Genomic DNA, 24,416 nt, shown 5'->3' with positions numbered 1-24,416 from the left:
AGCGTTCGATACGATTGACCATAATATCTTGATCAGTCGTCTTGAAAGACTGGTTGGCTTTTCCGATCATGTACTAAATTGGCTCATAACATACATTAAGGGGAGAAGGTTCTATGTTAAGCTTGGAGACAATGTATCCGAGGAACATGACAGCAGCTTTGGAGTTGCACAAGGAAGCTGCCTTGGTCCATTACTCTTCTCACTATATATGCTGCCCCTCGGGGACATCATTCGAGACCACAATGTATGCTTCCATAGTTATGCTGATGATACACAACTATATATCTCCGCAGAACCAAATAACACTACAGCCATACAGTCCATTACAAATTGTCTGTTAGCAATAAACAAGTGGATGAACAATAACTTCCTAAAATTAAACGAAAGCAAGACCGAAATCCTATTGATCGGCCCAAAAGCGAAAAGGGAAGTGCTGTGTGAAAACCTGGGGAGTCTGTCATCCTATGTAAAGACTGAGGTTACAAGCCTAGGTGTCATCTTGGACTCAGACCTGACCTTTAAGTCTCATATAAATAAGGCCATGAAAACGTCATTCTTCCACCTAAGAAACATAGCGAAAGTAAGACCTTTCGTAAATAAAAAGGATGCAGAGAAACTTATTCATGCTTTTGTATCAAGTCGGCTTGACTATTGTAATGCACTGTTCACTGGTCTTCCCAAAGCAACCATTGGGAAGCTTCAGCTTATCCAAAACTCTGCAGCTCGATTACTAACTCATACAAGGAGAAGAGAACATATCACTCCAGTCCTGGCCACTCTGCACTGGCTTCCAATAACTCATAGAATTGATTTTAAGGTCCTTTTCCTAACATATAAAGCTCTTAATGAGCAAGGCCCAAAATACATAGCAAATTCCCTAGTTAGTTATCTGCCCTCAAGAACGCTACGGTCATCCACTACAGGTTTACTAGACACGCCCAGAAACCAAAAGAGGATAGGAAGTATGGCATTTGCCAACTATGCCCCAAAACTATGGAACACACTACCAACACACATCAGAAACGCCAGCTCCATACACATTTTTAAAGGAAAATTAAAAACGTACCTATACAGTCTAGCTTACAAATAGTTATGGCTTGGAAAAACCTGATGGATCCATGAGGCTAGGATAAGCCTTGTGGACCCAACTTTTTAGATGAAGGAACGGGTACATACGCACACAATACACGACCACTGATGGATCCGTAGGGCTTGGAAAAGTCTTGTGGACCCAACTCTTTAGATGAGGGAACGGGTACATACGCACACAAGACGCGGCCACTGATGGGTCCATGGGGCTTGGATAAGTCCTGTGGACCCAACTCTGGCCACTGACCACATGAGGGAACGGGTACATACGCACACAATACACGGCCACTGATGGATCCATGGGACTTGGTAAAGCACTATGGACCCAGCTATGACCACTGATAAAAACGTAACTACACTAGCGTTATAAGAGCTAAACATTGCTACCTACCATACAAGTGCATTGGTTTAGTGCACTTCCGGTTGCTACTGAGCGGACATGTTTGTGCGGACCTGTTCTCCCAAACTGGTAAGCAAATGACTGTTTTTACGTTATTTTCATTTTTACGTTACTATTATTATTATTATTATTATTATTATTATTATTATTATTATTATTATTATTATTATTATTATTATTATTATTATTATTATTATTATTTTTTTTTTTTCTTTTTTTTAAACATTGATCTTAACTGATCACTGTGACTTTATTGCTTTTATCGTTATATATGCCTATATTTGTGTACAGCACTTTGAGCTACATGACATGTATGAAAGGTGCTTTATAAATACTTACTTACTTACTTACATGTAGTAGTAGAGAGGTCTACATGTTGTAGAGAGGTCTACATGTAGTAGAGAGGTCTACATGTTGTAGTAGAGAAGTCTACATGTAGTAGAGAGGTCTACATGTTGTAGTAGAGAGGTCTACATGTTGTAGAGAGGTCTACATGTTGTAGTAGAGAGGTCTACATGTAGTAGAGAGGTCTACATGTAGTAGTAGAGAGGTCTACATGTAGTAGTAGAGAGGTCTACATGTAGTAGAGAGGTCTACATGTTGTATTAGAGAAGTCTACATGTAGTAGTAGAGAGGTCTACATGTTGTAGTAGAGAGGTCTACATGTAGTAGAGAGGTCTACATGTAGTAGTAGAGAGGTCTACATGTTGTAGTAGAGGTCTACATGTAGTAGAGATGTCTACATGTTGTATCAGAGAGGTCTACATGTTGTAGTAGAAAGGTCTACATGTTATAGAGAGGTCTACATGTTGTAGTAGAGAGGTCTACATGTAGTAGAGAGGTCTACATGTTGTAGAGAGGTCTACATGTTGTAGTAGAGAGGTATACATGTTATAGAGAGGTCTACATGTTGTAGTAGAGAGGTCTACATGTAGTAGAGATATCTACATGTTGCAGTAGAGATGTCTACATGTAGTAGTAGAGAGGTCTACATGTTGTAGTAGAGAGGTCTACATGTTGTAGTAGAGAGGGAGGTCTACATGTTGTAGTAGAGAGGTCTACATGTAGTAGAGATGTCTACATGTTGTAGTAGAGAGTGTTGTAGTAGAGAGGTCTACATGTAGTAGAGAGGTCTACATGTAGTAGTAGAGAGGTCTACATGTAGTAGAGAGGTCTACATGTTGTAGTAGAGAGGTCTACATGTAGTAGAGAGGTCTACATGTTGTAGAGAGGTCTACATGTTGTAGTAGAGAGGTCTACATGTAGTAGTAGAGAGGTCTACATGTAGTAGTAGAGAGGTCTACATGTAGTAGAGAGGTCTACATGTAGTAGTAGAGAGGTCTACATGTAGTAGAGAGGTCTACATGTTGTATTAGAGAAGTCTACATGTAGTAGTAGATAGGTCTACATGTTGTAGTAGAGAGGTCTACATGTAGTAGAGAGGTCTACATGTTGTAGTAGAGAGGTCTACATGTAGTAGAGAGGTATACATGTTGTAGTAGAGAGGTCTACATGTAGTAGAGAGGTCTACATGTAGTAGTAGAGAGGTCTACATGTAGTAGAGATGTCTACATGTTGTAGTAGAGAGGTCTACATGTAGTAGTAGAGAGGTCTACATGTAGTAGAGATGTCTACATGTAGTAGTAGAGAGGTCTACATGTAGTAGAGAGGTCTACATGTTGTAGTCGAGAGGTCTACATGTAGTAGTAGAGAGGTCTACATGTTGTAGTAGAGAGGTCTACATGTTGTAGAGAGGTCTACATGTAGTAGTAGAGAGGTCTACATGTAGTAGAGAGGTCTACAAGTTGTAGTAGAGAGGTCTACATGTAGTAGTAGAGAGGTCTACATGTTGTAGAGAGGTCTACATGTAGTAGATAGGTCTACATGTTGTAGTAGAGAAGTCTACATGTAGTAGAGAGGTCTACATGTTGTAGTAGAGAGGTCTACATGTTGTAGAGAGGTCTACATGTTGTAGTAGAGAGGTCTACATGTAGTAGAGGTCTACATGTAGTAGTAGAGAGGTCTACATGTAGTAGTAGAGAGGTCTACATGTAGTAGAGAGGTCTACATGTTGTATTAGAGAAGTATACATGTAGTAGTAGAGAGGTCTACATGTTGTAGTAGAGAGGTCTACATGTAGTAAAGAGGTCTACATGTCGTAGTAGAGAGGTCTACATGTAGTAGAGATGTCTACATGTTGTATCAGAGAGGTCTACATCTTGTAGTAGAAAGGTCTACATGTTATAGAGAGGTCTACATGTTGTAGTAGAGAGGTCTACATGTAGTATAGAGGTCTACATGTTGTAGAGAGGTCTACATGTAGTAGAGAGGTCTACATGTTGTAGTAGAGAGGTCTACATGTTATAGAGAGGTCTACATGTTGTAGTAGAGATGTCTACATGTAGTAGAGAGGTCTAGGTCTACATGTTGCAGTAGAGAGGTCTACATGTTGCAGTAGAGAGGTCTACATGTAGTAGTAGAGAGGTCTACATGTTGTAGTAGAGAGGTCTACATGTTGTAGTAGAGAGGGAGGTCTACATGTTGTAGTAGAGAGGTCTACATGTTGTAGTAGATAGGTCTACATGTTGTAGTAGAGAGGTCTACATGTAGTAGAGAGGTCTACATGTAGTAGTAGAGAGGTCTACATGTTGTAGTAGAGAGGTCTACATGTAGTAGAGAGGTCTACATGTAGTAGAGAGGTCTTGTAGAGGCAGAAACCGACTTGGTGGATTTATATATTATTATATTATTATTATTATTATTATTATTATTATTATTATTATTATTATTATTATTATTATTATTATTATTATTATTATTATTATTATTATATATATATATATATATATATATATTATATTATATATTAGAACTACACACTGTTTAGACTGTCTTATTTATGTTTGGACACTAGGGGCCTCACCCTCACCACCTCTATAAGTAGCCTAGGTAATTACTGTGATCCCGTGCACCTGCCAAGGTTTTACCTTAAACGCTACTGTTTCACTGTTGGAACTGACCACGGAGCAATTGATGACTGTTCTGTTTAACCCTTCATTTACTATCATTTACCTTCGGACAACAATAAACCCTGTAAACCAAACCGGCGGCAACTTTGGACATTCAATTCATTCAACATCACAACTTTGGTACAGCGTGAAAAGGCACAATAGCGGGTGCATCGTGGACGACTGTCAACAACCCAGGAATGACAGTCGGCCACTACAAAAGTTTGAAGATGTCCTCACGACAGAAGGACGTGAGTACAAAAGTTTGTAGTAGAGAGGTCTACATGTAGTAGTAGAGAGGTCTACATGTAGTAGAGAGGTCTACATGTTGTAGTAGAGAGGTCTACATGTAGTAGTAGAGATGTTTACATGTAGTAGAGAGGTCTACATGTTGTAGTAGAGAGGTCTACATGTAGTAGTAGAGAGGTCTACATGTTGTAGTAGAGAGGTCTACATGTTGTAGAGAGGTCTACATGTAGTAGTAGAGAGGTCTACATGTAGTAGAGAGGTCTACAAGTTGTAGTAGAGAGGTCTACATGTAGTAGTAGAGAGGTCTACATGTTGTAGAGAGGTCTACATGTAGTAGATAGGTCTACATGTTGTAGTAGAGAAGTCTACATGTAGTAGAGAGGTCTACATGTTGTAGTAGAGAGGTCTACATGTTGTAGAGAGGTCTACATGTTGTAGTAGAGAGGTCTACATGTAGTAGAGGTCTACATGTAGTAGTAGAGAGGTCTACATGTAGTAGTAGAGAGGTCTACATGTAGTAGTAGAGAGGTCTACATGTTGTATTAGAGAAGTCTACATGTTGTATTAGAGAAGTATACATGTAGTAGTAGAGAGGTCTACATGTTGTAGTAGAGAGGTCTACATGTTGTAGTAGAGAGGTCTACATGTAGTAAAGAGGTCTACATGTCGTAGTAGAGAGGTCTACATGTAGTAGAGATGTCTACATGTTGTATCAGAGAGGTCTACATCTTGTAGTAGAAAGGTCTACATGTTATAGAGAGGTCTACATGTTGCAGTAGAGAGGTCTACATGTTGTAGTAGAGTTAGAGAGGTCTACATGTAGTAGAGATGTCTACACGTTGTAGTAGAGTTAGAGAGGTCTACATGTTGTAGTAGATAGGTCTACATGTAGTAGTAGAGAGGTCTACATGTTGTAGTAGAGAGGTCTACATGTAGTAGTAGAGAGGTCTACATGTTGTAGTAGAGAGGTCTACATGTTGTAGTAGAGAGGTCTACATGTTGTAGTAGAGAGGTCTACATGTAGTAGTAGATAGGTCTACATGTTGTAGTAGAGATGTCTACATGTTGTAGTAGAGAGGTCTACATGTAGTAGTAGAGAGGTCTACATGTTGTAGAGAGGTCTACATGTAGTAGATAGGTCTACATGTTGTAGTAGAGAAGTCTACATGTTGTAGTAGAGAGGTCTACATGTTGTAGTAGAGAGGTCTACATGTTGTAGAGAGGTCTACATGTTGTAGTAGAGAGGTCTACATGTAGTATAGGTCTACATGTAGTAGTAGAGAGGTCTACATGTAGTAGTAGAGAGGTCTACATGTAGTAGAGAGGTCTACATGTTGTATTAGAGAAGTATACATGTAGTAGTAGAGAGGTCTACATGTTGTAGTAGAGAGGTCTACATGTAGTAAAGAGGTCTACATGTCGTAGTAGAGAGGTCTACATGTAGTAGAGATGTCTACATGTTGTATCAGAGAGGTCTACATCTTGTAGTAGAAAGGTCTACATGTTATAGAGAGGTCTACATGTTGCAGTAGAGAGGTCTACATGTTGTAGTAGAGTTAGAGAGGTCTACATGTTGTAGTAGAGAGGTCTACATGTAGTAGAGATGTCTACATGTTGTAGTAGAGTTAGAGAGGTCTACATGTTGTAGTAGAGAGGTCTACATGTAGTAGTAGAGATGTCTACATGTTGTAGTAGAGTTAGAGAGGTCTACATGTTGTAGTAGAGAGGTCTACATGTAGTAGTAGAGAGGTCTACATGTTGTAGTAGAGAGGTCTACATGTAGTAGTAGAGAGGTCTACATGTTGTAGTAGAGAGGTCTACATGTTGTAGTAGAGAGGTCTACATGTAGTAGTAGAGATGTCTACATGTTGTAGTAGAGAGGTCTACACGTTGTAGTAGAGAGGTCTACATGTTGCAGTAGAGTTAGAGAGGTCTACATGTTGTAGTAGAGCTAGAGAGGTCTACATGTTGTAGTAGAGCTAGAGAGGTCTACATGTTGTAGTAGAGTTAGAGAGGTCTACATGTTGTAGTAGAGTTAGAGAGGTCTACATGTTGTAGTAGAGAGGTCTACATGTTGTAGTAGAGTTAGAGAGGTCTACATGTTGCAGTAGAGCTAGAGAGGTCTACATGTTGTAGTAGAGTTTGAGAGGTCTACATGTTGTAGTAGAGTTAGAGAGGTCTACATGTTGTAGTAGAGCTAGAGAGGTCTACATGTTGTAGTAGAGTTAGAGAGGTCTACATGTTGTAGTAGAGTTAGAGAGGTCTACATGTTGTAGTAGTTAGAGAGTTCTACATGTTGCAGTAGAGTTAGAGAGGTCTACATGTTGTAGTAGAGCTAGAGAGGTCTACATGTTGTAGTAGAGTTAGAGAGGTCTACATGTTGTAGTAGTTAGAGAGTTCTACATGTTGCAGTAGAGTTAGAGAGGTCTACATGTTGCAGTAGAGTTAGAGAGGTCTACATGTTGTAGTAGAGTTAGAGAGGTCTACATGTTGCAGTAGAGATAGAGAGGTCTACATGTTGTAGTAGAGTTAGAGAGGTCTACATGTTGCAGTAGAGTTAGAGAGGTCTACATGTTATAGAGAGGTCTACATGTTGCAGTAGAGTTAGAGAGGTCTACATGTTGTAGTAGAGTTAGAGAGGTCTACATGTTGCAGTAGAGTTAGAGAGGTCTACATGTTATAGAGAGGTCTACATGTTGCAGTAGAGTTAGAGAGGTATACATGTTGCAGTAGAGTTAGAGAGGTCTACATGTTGTAGTAGAGCTAGATAGGTCTACATGTTGTAGTAGAGTTTGAGAGGTCTACATGTTGTAGTAGAGCTAGAGAGGTCTACATGTTGTAGTAGAGTTAGAGAGGTCTACATGTTGTAGTAGAGCTAGAGAGGTCTACATGTTGTAGTAGAGTTAGAGAGGTCTACATGTTGTAGTAGTTAGAGAGTTCTACATGTTGCAGTAGAGTTAGAGAGGTCTACATGTTGCAGTAGAGTTAGAGAGGTCTACATGTTGTAGTAGAGTTAGAGAGGTCTACATGTTGCAGTAGAGTTAGAGAGGTCTACATGTTGTAGTAGAGTTAGAGAGGTCTACATGTTGCAGTAGAGTTAGAGAGGTCTACATGTTATAGAGAGGTCTACATGTTGCAGTAGAGTTAGAGAGGTCTACATGTTGCAGTAGGAGGTAACAGTCCTACCTGTTGTATCTTCTTCACCGAGGCATAGTATTTTGACCACCAGTCTATAACACATTCTGCAGACTCGTCAGCTATGGTGCGTTTCCGTCTCTTGGTCGATTTACGAGCGGTCTTCCTCGTCTCCTGCCACACACGAAGAGACGCAAGATGAATAATGGGGTACTTGTGTAGTATTACCTGGTGTACTGTAGTTATTACCTGGTGTACTGTAGTTATTACTTGGTGTACTGTAGTTGTTAGGACCTGCTTTGGGTAAAGTGAGATTTGTTTTTAGAAGTTAAAATCAGTGCTAGGGGTTAGCTGGGGAATGAATGGAGTTGATGGAAGGAGAGCACAAGTACTGTATAGTCACTACACGTGTGTGTGTGTGTGTGTGTGTGTGTGTGTGTGTGTGTGTGTGTGTGTGTGTGTGTGTGTGTGTGTGTGTGTGTGTGTGTGTGTGTGTGTGTGTGTGTGTGTGTGTGTGTGTGTGTGTGTGTGTGTGTGTGCGCGTGCGCGCGTGCGTGCGTGTGTGTGTGCATGCATGCTTCCTGACCTTCTTCTTCTCTGGTTCTGGTTGTGGAGGGGGTGCAACTTCCTGTTCTACATTGACCACGCTGTCATGACTGACCAGAGATACAGTGGAGCTGGTCTCTATGGACTGCTGGCTCAATCCTATTGGACAAGACAAAGACGGTACTAAATTCTATTGCACAGGACAAAGATAGCAATCAATTCTATTGGACAGGAAAAACATCTATCAGACAAACTGGAGAAAGGCTTAACGTGAGATAATCAAAGTGGTCAGAGCAGGTAACTGCACCTCCTCATCAGGCCACGTGAGCGGATCGGCGCGGCCGAGAAATCCGCTCTTCGCTCTTTAAAGCTTGGTCCGCTCCGCTAATCGCTCATGTTGACCCCGCCCCCAAGTCGCTCTCCGCTCGCTCCCCGCTCACCTTGAATCGAGCGCTCCCCGCTCCCCGCGCCAGATCGCTCGGCATTTTTTATTTTTTTTTTGGGAGCATGGTGTAAATTAGCTCAAACTACAACAGTCTACACCCCCTGGGCCCCTTAACAATTGTTTGTATTGAGCCGCATTGTAATTGTACCCATTCTGCAATGTTAAATAACGTTGTTTATCCATTCACTAGCTCTATTAAGCGATGATAGGCTAGCCGAGCCACAATGCTATGGTCGCTGCCATTAACGTTAGCATGTAAGCTAACGTCAACAACAATGGCGTCGATACTTTTTCTAACAGGAGTGAGTGAAGGAGGAGGAGTGAAGCCTGAACAGGATATCACAGGTTCCCCCTTCTCATTGGTTGAAAATGGCCTTCATGTTTGTACATCGCCATCTGTTGCTTTGGCATTGTACTGCATGTATATTACATCAACAGTGTTAAACCACTGTGAGCGGCCTGGAGTGGATTGGAGCGGAGGAGAACTCTCGCTCCGGACGTCGCGCCGACTCATTTTAAAACCCACTCCTCGCTCACGTCAAAACCGGCCGCTCCGCGCCCCGCGCCGCTCACGCTCGGATCCGCTCACATGCACTGCTCCTCATCCATCACTCTCTACACAGGTGCCCACCAGGGCTGTGTTCTGAGCCCCCTCCTCTACTTGCTTTACACGCATGACTGTGTGGCACAGCACAACAGCAACACAATCGTCAAGTTTGCTGACGACACACCTGTGGTGGGCCTACCTGGGAGAGGTGGAGAACCTGAAGCTGTGGTGCCAGGAGAACAGCCTCTTCCTGAACGTCAGCAAAACCAAAGAACTGATTGTGGACTTTAGGCGGTCTGGAGAGTGAACAATTCCAAGTACCTCGGAGTCCACATATCCGAGGACTTGACATGGACCACCACACACATAGACAGTGTAGTGAAGAAAGCGCGGCAGCGCCTCTACTTCCTTAGGTGCCTAAAGGAGTTCAAAGTGAGTCAGAAGATCTTAAAGAACTTCTACTCATGCACAATAGAGAGCATCCTGACTGGTAACATCACCTCCTCGTTTGGGAATAGCACCGCACACGACCGCAGCAGACTGCAGAGAGTGGCTTGATCAGTCGAAGGCACAAATGGAGGTGGGCTTCCCACTCTATGCTCAGGCCATCAGGATGCTCAATGTGCAACACTAACCCATCCATCGACATTCATTGCACACACATCCACATGAACACACTCACTTTAAACAAACACTCACCTTTAACATTCATTTAGACACTTTAAACACTACACCATATTTGATCTATTTATTACAAAAATATTTGCACTACATCCATACCTTATTTTTGCATTTAGCGTTTCTTTAAGTTTGCATTTGTACTTCATTGTTTGCATTTTGTACCTCATTTTGTACTTTAGGTTGTACTTTAGTTTGTATTATATATTGTATATTTGGTATAGTGTTTAGACTTTAGACTTTATTCTTTTAACTTTTTTTTTACTGTATGAAGCACATTCTCAGGGGGCTCTTACAGAACCAAGCATTTCACTTTAATGTACATGTACTTTATATGTGTAGCATCCTGAATATTCTGCTATTTATTCAGAAGTGCTGACTTAACCTGTTACTTCCCCTGTGTGCACAAAGACATAATAAACAGTGTTCCTCTTTGATATCTTGCCCGGACTAATAAGGCGAGGTGCTCTTCTTCCCTCCGGCTTCGGTATGGACCATTAACATTGAAGCATCTTTCTTCCTGCCTTGAGTGTCCTATAGTGGGACCAGTTTGCGGTCGCCAGCAGGGGGCGGTGGTGGCAGGCGGAGCGGACGAGAAAGAAGCAGCGAGTGAGAGTTGGTTACCTGGAGGGCGGAACATGAGGAAGTCCTCTTCGACTCGAAGAGCCCCGTTGAAGAGCAACGGGAGATAACAAGTACTTTGCTAGAACACGGGTTATCCTAGAAGTACAAGCGATAGAGAAGTGTGTGAATAAGTGAAACGGGTTATCCTAGAAGTACAAGCGATAGAGAAGTGTGTGAATAAGTGAAACGGAAAGTAAATAACGTGTTATCCTAGAAGTTGAAGCGGTATATTAGCTTGCTGCTAACGGCTATAGTGACTCTGAGTATACCACAAGGCGAGCGTCGCTGAAGACAGGTGGTGCCTATAGCACGTTGCGTTAGCTGTATAGGCGACAGCAGGAGGGTCCACCAAGACCCACAGTTTAGCGGTGTTTTTATTTTTTAATTTTTTTTTATCTTTCTTCCCCTCCTTTTTCCCGATTTTTCTCCCATCCCACCCTTCCTGGTTGTTGCATACTTTCCCCTACTGTTGGTCCGGGAGACCGGAGACTGTCACATGCTTTCCTCCGACGCATGTGCACCCTGGGGCAGGCCAACTTGGCCGCGCAGGTTCTCACCGGGGAGAGTGTAGCGTGTGGGAGGCCACACTATCTCTCCTTAGTTCCAACCCTTGCTGAGCAGGCGCCCCGACCGAACTGTAGGGGTCGCTGTCCACAACGCCCAGGACCCATCCTTAAGCTTTCCCACCCCCTTATATAGCCAATTGTATCAGTGTGAGAGGCCAGCCAAGCTGATAGCAACGCCGGGAGCTGGATTCTAACAGGCGAATCCAATATCTCCCGGTGTTGGTGACGAACGTAATCTCCGTGCGCCACCTGCCCCCCCAGTTTAGCTGTGTTTAAGGTAGCAAACAGTTTAGAGCACGCCAGCTCAGTCAGCAGCCCCGCAGTGGACGTCTCGTCGACGCAGCCGAGGACACCTCTTCTTCCAGCAGAGGTCGCCACAACACAGCACGCTCCTCCAGTTCAGCCACTGCCCCTGCTGCCTACCCCGGCCCGCTGGCTGTTCTCGCGGGATCGCCCGACGGCCATCTTGTCACCCGGACGAGGGGTGGTGAGAGTGGACCCGCCATCTCGGTTAAGTACAGCGGTACTTCGTGTGCCAAAACAATATTAATTTGAAGCGAACGCTAACAACCAGCGTCTAGGGGTACCCCAACCATTATAAGCCGGCTTTAGCTTAGGTCTTTTATTTGGTAACGTGGGCCCACATGTAATTTATTTTTGTATTGTAATAATATTGTGATGTTCTTGAATTCCCATTGAACTCCTTAATATGTGCCTGGGTCTTCCCCTACTCAAAGCGGGGCTTTTGAATTAATGTACTGAGCACTAGGTGCCTATTTTGGGAATAGCGTTCCCCTGTATTGTGAGTGAGAGCACCCGGTGCCTAATGTGATTATACTGCATATGAACCACATGAAGTTATAATCTGTAATTGCTACTTGACCAGGCCTTATATAAAGGAGACGTAGATGGGAGCATGGTGTGTGTGTCTATTACTGAACCTTGTTCTAACCTTTGTTGACCGGGTAAATATATGACTATCAGCATTACTATTTATTTAACCCTTCCCACCCTATTCGTATCACATGGTTAAAGGTCTCTACAGGTTGTCAAGGAAGGGTACTGCTTTGGGGGAGCGCAATATCTTTAGTCAACTAACAGTCACCAGGTGTGGGAGGGCTAACGGAGGTACTGGGGGAAGTGAGAGTGTTCCTCTTTGATATCTTGCCCGGACTAATAAGGCGAGGTGCTCTTCTTCCCTCCGGCTTCGGTATGGACCATTAACATTGAAGCATCTTTCTTCCTGCCTTGAGTGTCCTATAGTGGGACCAGTTTGCGGTCGCCAGCAGGGGGCGGTGGTGGCAGGCGGAGCGGACGAGAAAGAAGCAGCGAGTGAGAGTTGGTTACCTGGAGGGCGGAACATGAGGAAGTCCTCTTCGACTCGAAGAGCCCCGTTGAAGAGCAACGGGAGATAACAAGTACTTTGCTAGAACACGGGTTATCCTAGAAGTACAAGCGATAGAGAAGTGTGTGAATAAGTGAAACGGGTTATCCTAGAAGTACAAGCGATAGAGAAGTGTGTGAATAAGTGAAACGGAAAGTAAATAACGTGTTATCCTAGAAGTTGAAGCGGTATATTAGCTTGCTGCTAACGGCTATAGTGACTCTGAGTATACCACAAGGCGAGCGTCGCTGAAGACAGGTGGTGCCTATAGCACGTTGCGTTAGCTGTATAGGCGACAGCAGGAGGGTCCACCAAGACCCACAGTTTAGCGGTGTTTTTATTTTTTAATTTTTTTTTATCTTTCTTCCCCTCCTTTTTCCCGATTTTTCTCCCATCCCACCCTTCCTGGTTGTTGCATACTTTCCCCTACTGTTGGTCCGGGAGACCGGAGACTGTCACATGCTTTCCTCCGACGCATGTGCACCCTGGGGCAGGCCAACTTGGCCGCGCAGGTTCTCACCGGGGAGAGTGTAGCGTGTGGGAGGCCACACTATCTCTCCTTAGTTCCAACCCTTGCTGAGCAGGCGCCCCGACCGAACTGTAGGGGTCGCTGTCCACAACGCCCAGGACCCATCCTTAAGCTTTCCCACCCCCTTATATAGCCAATTGTATCAGTGTGAGAGGCCAGCCAAGCTGATAGCAACGCCGGGAGCTGGATTCTAACAGGCGAATCCAATATCTCCCGGTGTTGGTGACGAACGTAATCTCCGTGCGCCACCTGCCCCCCCAGTTTAGCTGTGTTTAAGGTAGCAAACAGTTTAGAGCACGCCAGCTCAGTCAGCAGCCCCGCAGTGGACGTCTCGTCGACGCAGCCGAGGACACCTCTTCTTCCAGCAGAGGTCGCCACAACACAGCACGCTCCTCCAGTTCAGCCACTGCCCCTGCTGCCTACCCCGGCCCGCTGGCTGTTCTCGCGGGATCGCCCGACGGCCATCTTGTCACCCGGACGAGGGGTGGTGAGAGTGGACCCGCCATCTCGGTTAAGTACAGCGGTACTTCGTGTGCCAAAACAATATTAATTTGAAGCGAACGCTAACAACCAGCGTCTAGGGGTACCCCAACCATTATAAGCCGGCTTTAGCTTAGGTCTTTTATTTGGTAACGTGGGCCCACATGTAATTTATTTTTGTATTGTAATAATATTGTGATGTTCTTGAATTCCCATTGAACTCCTTAATATGTGCCTGGGTCTTCCCCTACTCAAAGCGGGGCTTTTGAATTAATGTACTGAGCACTAGGTGCCTATTTTGGGAATAGCGTTCCCCTGTATTGTGAGTGAGAGCACCCGGTGCCTAATGTGATTATACTGCATATGAACCACATGAAGTTATAATCTGTAATTGCTACTTGACCAGGCCTTATATAAAGGAGACGTAGATGGGAGCATGGTGTGTGTGTCTATTACTGAACCTTGTTCTAACCTTTGTTGACCGGGTAAATATATGACTATCAGCATTACTATTTATTTAACCCTTCCCACCCTATTCGTATCACATGGTTAAAGGTCTCTACAGGTTGTCAAGGAAGGGTACTGCTTTGGGGGAGCGCAATATCTTTAGTCAACTAACAGTCACCAGGTGTGGGAGGGCTAACGGAGGTACTGGGGGAAGTGAGAGTGTGTGGGGAGCTACTGCTGACCGCCCTGGAAGGCGAGGAGGACCAGAGTACCACCCCCCAGGTTAGTAAATCCTGGGCCCCATCCGCTCCTGCTGCCCGCCCTCCAGTTCGACGTTCCGGGCCCAAAGACGGGGGTTCAGATAGATTAGAATCTACTGCATCCCGCTACTAGGTGGCCGTGTACAACCACCAGTGATGTACCTGAATGCGTTCAATGAACGATCGTTCATGAACGCGTTCGTATTTTGGGCGAACGTGAACTGAACGTACTGATTATCCGCTAAATGAACGTAATTGAGAACGCGTTCATTCTCAGCACTCTGTTATAACGGCGTTCAAAGATGTGCCAGATTTCATATGTATTTCAGCCGAAAACCCAGTTAAAACACACCGTAAACAGGCTTTAAAATTATGTGGAAAACCAACCGATCTGGCAACGCGCCTGTACACCCCCTGCTACGTCATCAGACTCATCACAACAACAGCTGAATCTGCGAGCAGAAGCCGAGAGCTGCGCAGGAGCAGGTCGAGAGCAGCACTTGCTCAGAGAACTCTACCTCTAGATGTCGGCGCTTGGGGATTTAAAATAGTTTAACGTTAAAGTCAGTACTGACTCAGACGGAAACAATCTAACGTTTGTCTGTAAACTTTGTCCACCCAGTTTGAAGAAGCAAGTCCCCACATCGACGCGACGACGTCGACAGCAACATTGAGAATATGCAAACGTCCTGTTTTAGTTTTCATAATAAAGACAATTCAAGCAAAGTTGTTCCTCATGTTTTTGAAAATATACTGTAGAGATGAAAGCTGCAGTGTGGACTGAATGCGCGGTGGCAAAGCGTTATGGAAATGCCAGTATTCTGATTGCTGTCTGTGTGGTTCAATATTTTTTACAAATAATAGTTTGCAGCAATGTATTGAAAAAACTAACAAAATGGGCCGTTCAATATCTCCTTTATGTTCGAAATGTCAAACAGACCTGGGTACCTACAGTCTATCACTACTTTTGGGAATCTAAGTGTTTTTGATTGATTGAACACTTTATTAACATATTGCAGAATGGGTACAGTATAGTACAGCTCAGTCATGAATTGAAAATGGGGGTCCCTGAAGTAAACAAGACTTGGGTAGGAGGGGTGAGACACCCTTTACAATTCAAACTATTTGATAAACTTCTACTTTCAGCCCGGAAATGCATTCTGATAAACTGGATTAAGGATAAGCCTCCATTTTTACAAATGTGGTATAGAGAGATCTTCGGTGTGCTACCCCATGAAAGACACTGTGCAATGCATAGAGGCAACAACGCTTCCTTTCAGGAGGTGTGGGCCCCACTATTAGACTATTTTCCTGCTGAAATTTCTCGGATCCTTCTAAAGGCCCAGTGCCCCATTGTATGGACAGACCTAGGATAGGAAAAAATACATATATGTCTACATGTGAATGGGCTCGAGGCAAGTGCAATACTGTACAGTGCCTGTCTTGGTTTGCTTTTCCTTTTTGCTTGTTTTTCTTTTCTTTTTGTTTTGTTTTTGCTTGCTTATGGTGTGGATGATGGCATAGAGATGAACTGGAGGACCCCCCCCCCCCCCCCATTGTCCCAATGTGTGTTTTTGTAATGTAAGTAACTGTACGTGAAAAATCTCTATAAAAAAAAATATATATCAAAAAAGAACTAAAAAGAACTAAATTAGTTCATTTTTGAAACCATGAACTTTAGTTCAAAATTTTGAATTATGAACTATGAACTGAACTAGTTCATGTAGAAAGTGAACTTTCCCAACACTGACAACCACTCCCATAAAGCAGGGATAATCCACCCTGCTACATATGTGACAAATAAAACAAAAACCTGAAACTTGAAACTTGAAACAAGTGAGCTAGCTGGCTGCTGTCGTTACTAACAGCTACTAACAGCACACATAGACTCAGTCGTAAAGAAGGCGAAGCAGCGCCTCTACCACCTGAGACAGATTAAGGAAGTTCAGAGTATCGGGGAAGATACTCCAGTCCTTCTACTCCGGAGCTGTAGAGAGCATCTTGACTGGAAACATCACTGCCTGGTATGGAAACAGCAAGGCACAGGACAAGAAGGCCCTACAGAGAGTGGTGCACTCAGCTGAGCGTACTACGGGTATTGCACTACCACCCCTGCATGTCTTATATAACAAGAGGTGCAAATCCAGAGCCTGCAGAATAATGAAAGACCCTCACCACCCCAACAACAGCCTGTTCAAGCTGCTGCGGTCAGGCAAAAAAATAAGAAAAATAAAGAACGGGAGTGGTTCTTGTATAGTAAATATAGTATTGTATAGTATTGTATAGTAGTGTACATAAGACCCAGTGCCTCATCTGTAGCTAACATTGTATTGCACTATCGCAGGACCTTAGCATGTATTTTACCATGCTTTTTGTAAACTTTATGTACATTATACCTGTTATGTCTTATTCTTATTACTTGTATTATTCCACAAATGTCTTATTCGTATTACCTGTATTATTGCACAATCACTACTGGCATGACCACCCGCATGTCACTGTATGCTTGTATGCCGTGACAAATAAAACTCTTGACTTGACTTGACTTAACACTAGCAGACCATGCTAGCTTATTTTCCGGGAACAAAAGCATTCATTCTGAACATTAATGTGTGAAATGTGTGAACTTAGTGAAACAACATGGCAAACGTACAAAACGTTGCTACAATGTGAAAACTATGGATGAGTCGGTCGCAGTCAACCAGCACCTGCTAATTAGTTTAGCACGTCATGAGTCCCAACCTTTAGGTAAAAAAACCGCATCATTACCCTCTGCACCCTGTATCTCTGGAGCTGGCAGGGGTCCTGCTTGTTGCTGGAGAGGTGTGTGTACAGGGGGGGTGTGTTTGGGACTGGGTGCTGGAGTAGGCAGGGTGTATTTCAGCGCCTTGAGGTTGGTGATGACGTGGCTCCCTACCAGGGTGCTGCGACCGAACGCCCGCCAGTCAACCACACTTACACTGAGAGGAGGATGGAGGAGCTCATTCTCTGGTAACTCCTACAGGAGAGGAAGAAGAGGGGAGGAGAGGACCATGTATTACCAGCTCTATAGTGTATTACCAGCTCTATAATGTATTACCAGCTCTATAGTGTATTACCAGCTCTATAGTGTATTACCAGCTCTATAGTGTATTACCAGCTCTATAATGTATTACTGTAACGTTCTGGGTTCTCTGGTCTTGTTGGACCTGAGAGCCCGGCTACCATTCTGTCACCTCTTCACTTTCCCTCTGTAATTGCATTATTGTTTGTCACCTGGGATTGGCTGTCACTCTGTGGAACGTGTGGAATGTCAGGAATGCTGACCTTAAAGTAACTCTTGTTTTCTTCTATTCCTCGTCGGCTCTTCACCTTTCTCAGATCCAGTCTCGACGGTACCAGGACTAGTGCGGCGGTACTTGTTCCTTGCCTTGTTCTCTCTCACATAGGTTACCGTAATTCCTCTAATAGTAACCCCTGCTTGTATTTGTTTCAACTGTAGCGGATACCAGGCTTGTATTAGGACTAGGAGGAGGCATGTATGAGAGAGGCCTATATTTCTAATTGTCAAACAGATCATAATGAATAAATCAACATTTTGTGTCAGTTTGAACCCAGTCAAATGTACTGGGTTCATTTATTGAAACCAAGTACTGTATGAAATACAGGTGGTAAAAAAAAGTTAAATAAAGTAAAATAGTGCAATCACAATACTGGTATAATAATAATAATAATAACTTCGTTTTATACAATTCTGAGGTAGGCTTACTCTCTTGGTAAACATTAACACCATACCATTATGGTATTTACTGCACAGCCAGGCCAGCATATAACAACAATAACAAAATATACCCGGCTTTTATTAGGAGGCCGGCTTATAATTGCTTAGCTCAACAGCGCACCCGGCCATTAATAGAGACCCGGTTTTTAATTGAATACCGGTTACTATTAGAGGAATTACGGTATATTGTTTTGTGTGCTCTCAGTTGACGTCCTATGTCTGCCTGTTTTCCTGCCTGCTCTGAATTCTTCCATTAAAGAGGATTCATAGCGGGCGGTCAGGTGGCGTAGCAGAGATTGTGCTCGTCACCAATGCAAGAGGCTGCGGTCTCAACTCCCGGAGAGTCAGCATTGCCTTGGCTTGGGCTGATCGCTATACTAACTCGTTTGGCTGAGTTAGGGGGAGGGAAGCCATGGGTGGGTCCTGGGCGTTGTGGACAGTGACCCCTACAGTTCGGTCGGGGCGCCTGCACAGCGAGGGTAGGATCTGGAGAAAGGTAGTGTGACCTTCCACACTCTCCCGGTGAGAATCTGCGCTGCCAGGCTGGCTGCCGGCTGGCTGCACATGTGTCGGAGGAAAACATGTGACAGTCTCCGGCCTCCCAGACCAACAGTAGGGGGAGGTGCGCAACAACCAGGAAGGGGGTTGGGAATTGGCATAACGACTAACAGTGGGATGGGAGAAAAATCGGAAAAAGGAGGGGGAAAAAGATAAACAAAAAAAAAGAGGATTCATTGTTCAAAGAGCTTACCACCTCTCCGTCTCATTACTTGCCACCACAACTGGAACTCAAATATTTCTTACATGCGTAACAGAAGAGCCGACCACGATGAGTTCCATGGAGGCAATCTGGGCGGAACACCAGGCGCAGAAGGACAGTCTGCGGGTCGTAACGGAACGTCAGATGGAGGTGGGCGACGAGCTGAATCGCCTGGGCAGTATGTCCGTTACAGTCCAGGGGACGGCGGATTCAGCTCTGACTGCAGCCAACATCGCTCGCCAGGCGGCTGCCGGGGCGAGGTCTACAGGGGATTTCTCGCCAGAGGATGCGGCTTCCAGTGGCGAGAGGGGGCGAACGCATTCCGTGTTCCCGGAGGAGGTTCGGGAGCCAAGGCTAACGCCGCCTGGGCGTTACGGAGGAGCCCCGGAGGGTTGTCGGGAATTTGTCACCCAGTGTTCACTTGTGTTCCAACTCCAGCCACGTTCATTCCCCACCACCATGTCCCGTGTGGCCTACATCATTACTCTCCTCACCGGCCGGGCCCTTTCCTGGGCTACGACAGAATGGGTGAGTGGGTCGGGGATCTGCCACGATACGGACGCCTTTACCGGGGAGTTAAGAAGAATATTCGACACTTCCTGAGTAATTTCAATTTACGAAGCCAGTGGGCGGCTTATCGCTTGCCGGCAAGGCCTCCGCACCGTGGCAGATTACGCCATTGATTTCCGCATTTTGGCCCGGGAGGCGGCCTGGTCCGAGATACCCTGCTGTGTCCCGTTTGTCCAGGGGCTCTCGGTTCGCATGAAAGATGAGCTGTCCGTTTGCGAGTTGCCAGAGCGCCTGGACGGCGTCATAAATCTGGCTATCAGAATGGACAATTGGCACCGGGAGAGGGAACGTGCAAGAGGAACAACAGCGTCTCAGGTACGATTCCCTTCTTCTTCTTCCGGTGTCGATCTCATCCCGCAGTACACAGGTGAACCACTGGGTGACAAACCCATGCAGCTGGGAGCGCTGTCGCTGTCTGCCGCTGAACAGAAGCGCTGCTTCCGGTGTGGGCGGACCGGTCATCGCTTCGGCAGCTGTCGGGCGGTGTCGGGAAACAGGGAGGCTCGCTAAGTTCAGGAGAGACATTAGCAGGTGGGCTTTTTTCACCTTTCACCCATGATGCACACACTTTCTTTGAGGTTACTGTGGGTTGTGGGGACACTTTTAGGAAGACCAGGGCTTTGGTGGATTCGGGGGCAGCGGGAAATTTAATACATGTGGGGTTGACTAAGGAGTGGGGTATTTCCTTAGAGACATTGAAGGTGCCTATTCCGGTCCAGTCGTTGGATGGACAGTCACTGGGTGATGGGATCATTACCCAGAGAACGGCGCAGTTGCGCATTCAGGTGGCCGGTGGGGGGTGGGAATGGGTAGAATTTTATGTCATCATGTCCCCTCATTGTGTAATTGTTTTGGGTCACCCCTGGTTAGCCAAACGCAATCCTGATATTAATTGGGCAACGGGTGAACTCTCAATGGGGAGCGGCGTCAAGTCGCCCCCCGGCGAGAGTTTATCTGCCCATTCTTCCTCTTCTTTTTTGTCTCCCTCTTCTCTCTCCAGGATGGTGGTGAGCGTTGCAGACTCTGTCATACCTCCTAATCCTGATTTAGTAGGCGTGCCTGAGATCTATTTGGACCTGGCGGACGTTTTTAGTAAGACGCGTGCTAAAGCACTACCGCCTCATAGGTCATACGACTGCCCCATTAATCTTCTACCCGATACCTCTCCACGCCGTGGGCGTATGTTCTCCCTCTCTTGCCCCGAGACAGTGTCTATGAACAATTACATTCAGGAGGCATTACTCGCGGGGCATATCCGTCCTTCTACATCCCCTGCCGGGGCTGGGTTCTTTTTTGTAGCAAAGAAGAACGGTACCCAGCGACTGTGCTGTGTGACTGGGATTGAACGACGTTTCCATTAAGAACCGTTACCCTCTGCCTCTCATGGACACAGGTCTTTTCTAAACTTGATTTACGTAATGCATACAACTTGGTCAGGATTAGAAAGGGAGACGAGTGGAAGACTGCATTTAATACTCCTAATGGACATTATGAGTATTTAGTCATGCCTTTTGGTTTAGCTAATGCTCCGGCAGTCTTCCAAGCCCTGGTTAACGACGTGCTGCAGGATTTAATTGGGGTGTCAGTTTTTGTGTACCTAGATGACATCCTAATTTTTTCTCACAATATGGTGCAACACCAACTGCATGTTCGTGAGGTGATTCACCGTCTCCTTAAGCATCAGCTATTTGTTAAGGCAGAGAAGTGTGTGTTTCACACTGACACTGTTTCCTTCCTGGGCTTTGTGTTGATGAAGGGTGATCTTCGCATGGATCCAGCCAAGGTCAGTGCAGTCTTGGAGCGTTTTATTCGCAATTTTAGCACCTTAGCCAATCCTTTAACAGCTCTCACTAAGTCCTCTCTCCCTGAATGGTCGCCTAGGGCAGAGTCGGCCTTCTGCGACCTCAAACGTCGATTTACCTCCGCCCCGGTACTGATCCGCCACAATGCAGAGACTCCGTTCATAGTGGAGGTGGATGCCTCTGACATTGCGGTGGGAGAGGTGATCTCTCAGAGATGTTTAAAGGACGGTAAGGTGCATCCGTGCGCTTTTTTTTCACGCCGGCTGTCTTCGGCCGAGCGTAACTACGACGTAGGTAATCAGGAGTTGTTGGCGATCAAGTTGGCACTGGAGGAATGGAGACATTGGTTAGAGGGGGCGGCACATCCCTTCATTGTTTGGACTGATCATAAGAACTTGGCTTACATCCAAGGGACTAAACGCCTTAACGCTCGCCAGGCCAGGTGGGCGTTATTCTTCACTCGATTTCGATTTTCCATCTCCTATCGGCCCGGTTCCAAGAACGTCAAACCTGACGCTTTGTCACGCCAGTTTGATCTTCCGGGTCGGGAGGAGAAGCTCCACCCTATTATTCCACAGGCCTGTGTCATGGGGCATAGATAGGGTGGTAAGATCGGCTCTGACACGGGAGCCCAATCCCGGTGGGGGTCCTCCGGGGAGAATGTATGTGCCCAAGGCTGCACGCTCGCGCCTGCTGCAGTGGGCGCATACATCCTCTCTCACCGGCCACCCTGGGGCTGCCAGAACCCTGGAGTTTATCCGTAGGAGGTTCTGGTGGCCAACAGAGGAGGGGGATACACGCTCCTTTGTGGCGGCCTGCCCGGTGGCGTGAATATTAAAGGCAACCCACTTGTGTTCAGCTTTTCGTTCAGCGTTTCCCTGATTGGCCACACGGCCACGTGACCGCCCTAGCACACGCCCTTATCCACGCCGCGCCGCTCTGTGTGTTGTTACGCGGCAGAGAGGACGCGGCAGAGAGTGACCGTGGCCGCGCATTATGGTGAAATTATGTACATGCATGCGCCTCCCTCCACCTGAAAGCCCATCCACGCTGTGTATCATAGAGCACTGGGTTTTATCACTGGAGATACATTTCTCACTCACCATTGTATTTTATATGAAAATAATTGTAAGTAGGTGAATTCTACACATCTGACAACGCCATCTGACAATATCATAATGATGTGTTTTCTATATTATATCCACAATCATTCATCTAAAAAATTGTATGGGCGTAAATACATGTTAAGATATTCAAAATCGTCACAGCAGTATAGTTTGTTTATACTTCAGAAGTATGATATTTGAACATCGTCCCCAAAATTAATGGAAGCGAAATAAAGAGAGCTTATTATTAATCAGTCAGCAGCCTCCAGCGATGTTATGACGTTACAAACACGAAATAACATTATACATTATGCTCCGCGAAATAAAGAGAGCTTATTATTAATCAGTCAGCAGCCTCCAACGGGCGAAATAACATTATACGCGAAATAAGATAACGTTACAATTCAAAATCGTCACAGCAGTATAGTTTGTTTATACTTCAGAAGTATGATATTTGAACATCGTCCCCAAAATGAATGGAAGTGAAATAAAGAGAGCTTATTATTAATCAGTCAGCAGCCGCGAAATAAAGAGAGCTTATTATTAATCAGTCAGCAGCCTCCAGCGATGTTATGACGTTACAAACGCGAAATAACATTATACATTATGCTCCGCGAAATAAAGAGAGCTTATTATTAATCAGTCAGCAGCCTCCAACGGGCGAAATAACATTATACGCGAAATAACATATAACGTTACAATTGTACAGTTTCGAGTTAATCAGTCAGCAGCCTCCACTGATGACGTTACAAACGGGCGAAATAACATTATACATTATGCTCCGCGAAATAACATTATACACTCTGCTGCCGTGTTCGTTGTGCGCTTCATTCATTTAATTTGGGACCTTGCAGGGACCTCTGCTGCAGTGTTCGCGGCAAAAGGGGGCGGGGGGTCGTGGCCAATCAGAGAAAAGCTGAACACAAGTAGGTTGCCTTTAATATTCACGCTGCCCGGTGTGCTCGTGCAGTAAGACCTCTCGCCGTGCGCCGGCGAGTCTCCTCCGACCACTTCCTATTCCCAAGCGTTCCTGGTCGCACATATCCCTGGATTTTATTTCCGGCCTTCCCCTGTCGGATGGGTTCACTGCCATCCTGGTGGTGGTGGACCGGTTCTCCAAGGCGTCTCATTTCATTCCCCTTCCCAAACTTCCCTCGGCCCGAGAGACGGCTGACCTGGTGGTGCAGCACGTCTTTTGGGTCCACAGGCTTCCAGTGGATATTGTGTCCGACCGGGGCCCTCAGTTCACCTCCAGGTTCTGGAAGGCGTTCCATCCGCAGTCGAACGGGTAGACGGAGCACGTCAACCAGGATTTGGAGGGTGTCCTGAGGTGCTACTGTACGTTGCCGGGTGTCCGGTGACATGGAGTAGGAGGCCTGGGCAGAGTATGCGCATAATACCCTTCTCTCCTCCTCTACTGGTATGTCACCCTTTCAGTGTCAATATGGTTTTCAACCTCCTCTGTTTCCCGAACAGGAGCAGGAGGCTGAGGTGCCTTCAGCCCAGGCACATGTGGCTCGCTGTCGCAGGACGTGGAACAGGGTGCGGGCGGCACTGCAGAAGGCCTCGGTTAAGGCTCAGCGGCAGGCTAACCGCAAGCGTCGTCCGGCTCCGGTTTTCCGTCCTGGGCAGCGGGTTTGGCTTTCCACCTGTGATCTCCCTCTCCAGGTGGAATCCAGGAAGCTGGCTCCTCGCTTCATAGGCCCCTTTAAAGTGGTTCGTCGGGTGAATTCTGTGGCTTACAGGCTACGGCTTCCAGCCTCTATGAGGGTTCATCCGACGTTTCATGTGTCCCTGTTGAAGCCATTCCTCTCATCGCCCTTGTCCCCGCCACTTCCTGCGGTTCCCCGGCCGCGCATTATTGATGGTCAGCCTGTCTACACGGTGCGGAGGATCCTGAGTTGTAGGAGGAGGGGTAGGGGATTTCAGTTTTTGGTGGATTGGGAGGGGTACGGGGTAGAAGAGCGTTCTTGGGTGCCTCAAAGGGATATCTTAGATCCCAGCCTGATCGATGATTTCCGGCGGCTGCAT

General features: G+C 45.7%; 1 protein-coding gene across 1 annotated transcript in view; it reads right to left on the bottom strand.

The window, feature by feature from the left end:
* fer1l6 (fer-1 like family member 6) overlaps positions 1-24,416 on the bottom strand; it is a 270,095-nt gene that overhangs the window by 136,467 nt on the left and 109,212 nt on the right. Inside the window, 3 exon segments of the mRNA XM_084314053.1 lie at positions 7,933-8,055; positions 8,468-8,586; positions 17,157-17,385. Coding sequence (XP_084170179.1) covers positions 7,933-8,055; positions 8,468-8,586; positions 17,157-17,385 — 471 coding nt within the window.

The sequence above is a fragment of the Notolepis coatsorum genome (genome assembly GCF_963971535.1).
Source record: "Notolepis coatsorum genome assembly, chromosome: 5".
Classification (NCBI taxonomy): domain Eukaryota; kingdom Metazoa; phylum Chordata; class Actinopteri; order Aulopiformes; family Paralepididae; genus Notolepis; species Notolepis coatsorum.
Note: the sequence above shows the minus strand (reverse complement) of the source record. Positions and strands in the feature narration are given on the sequence as shown.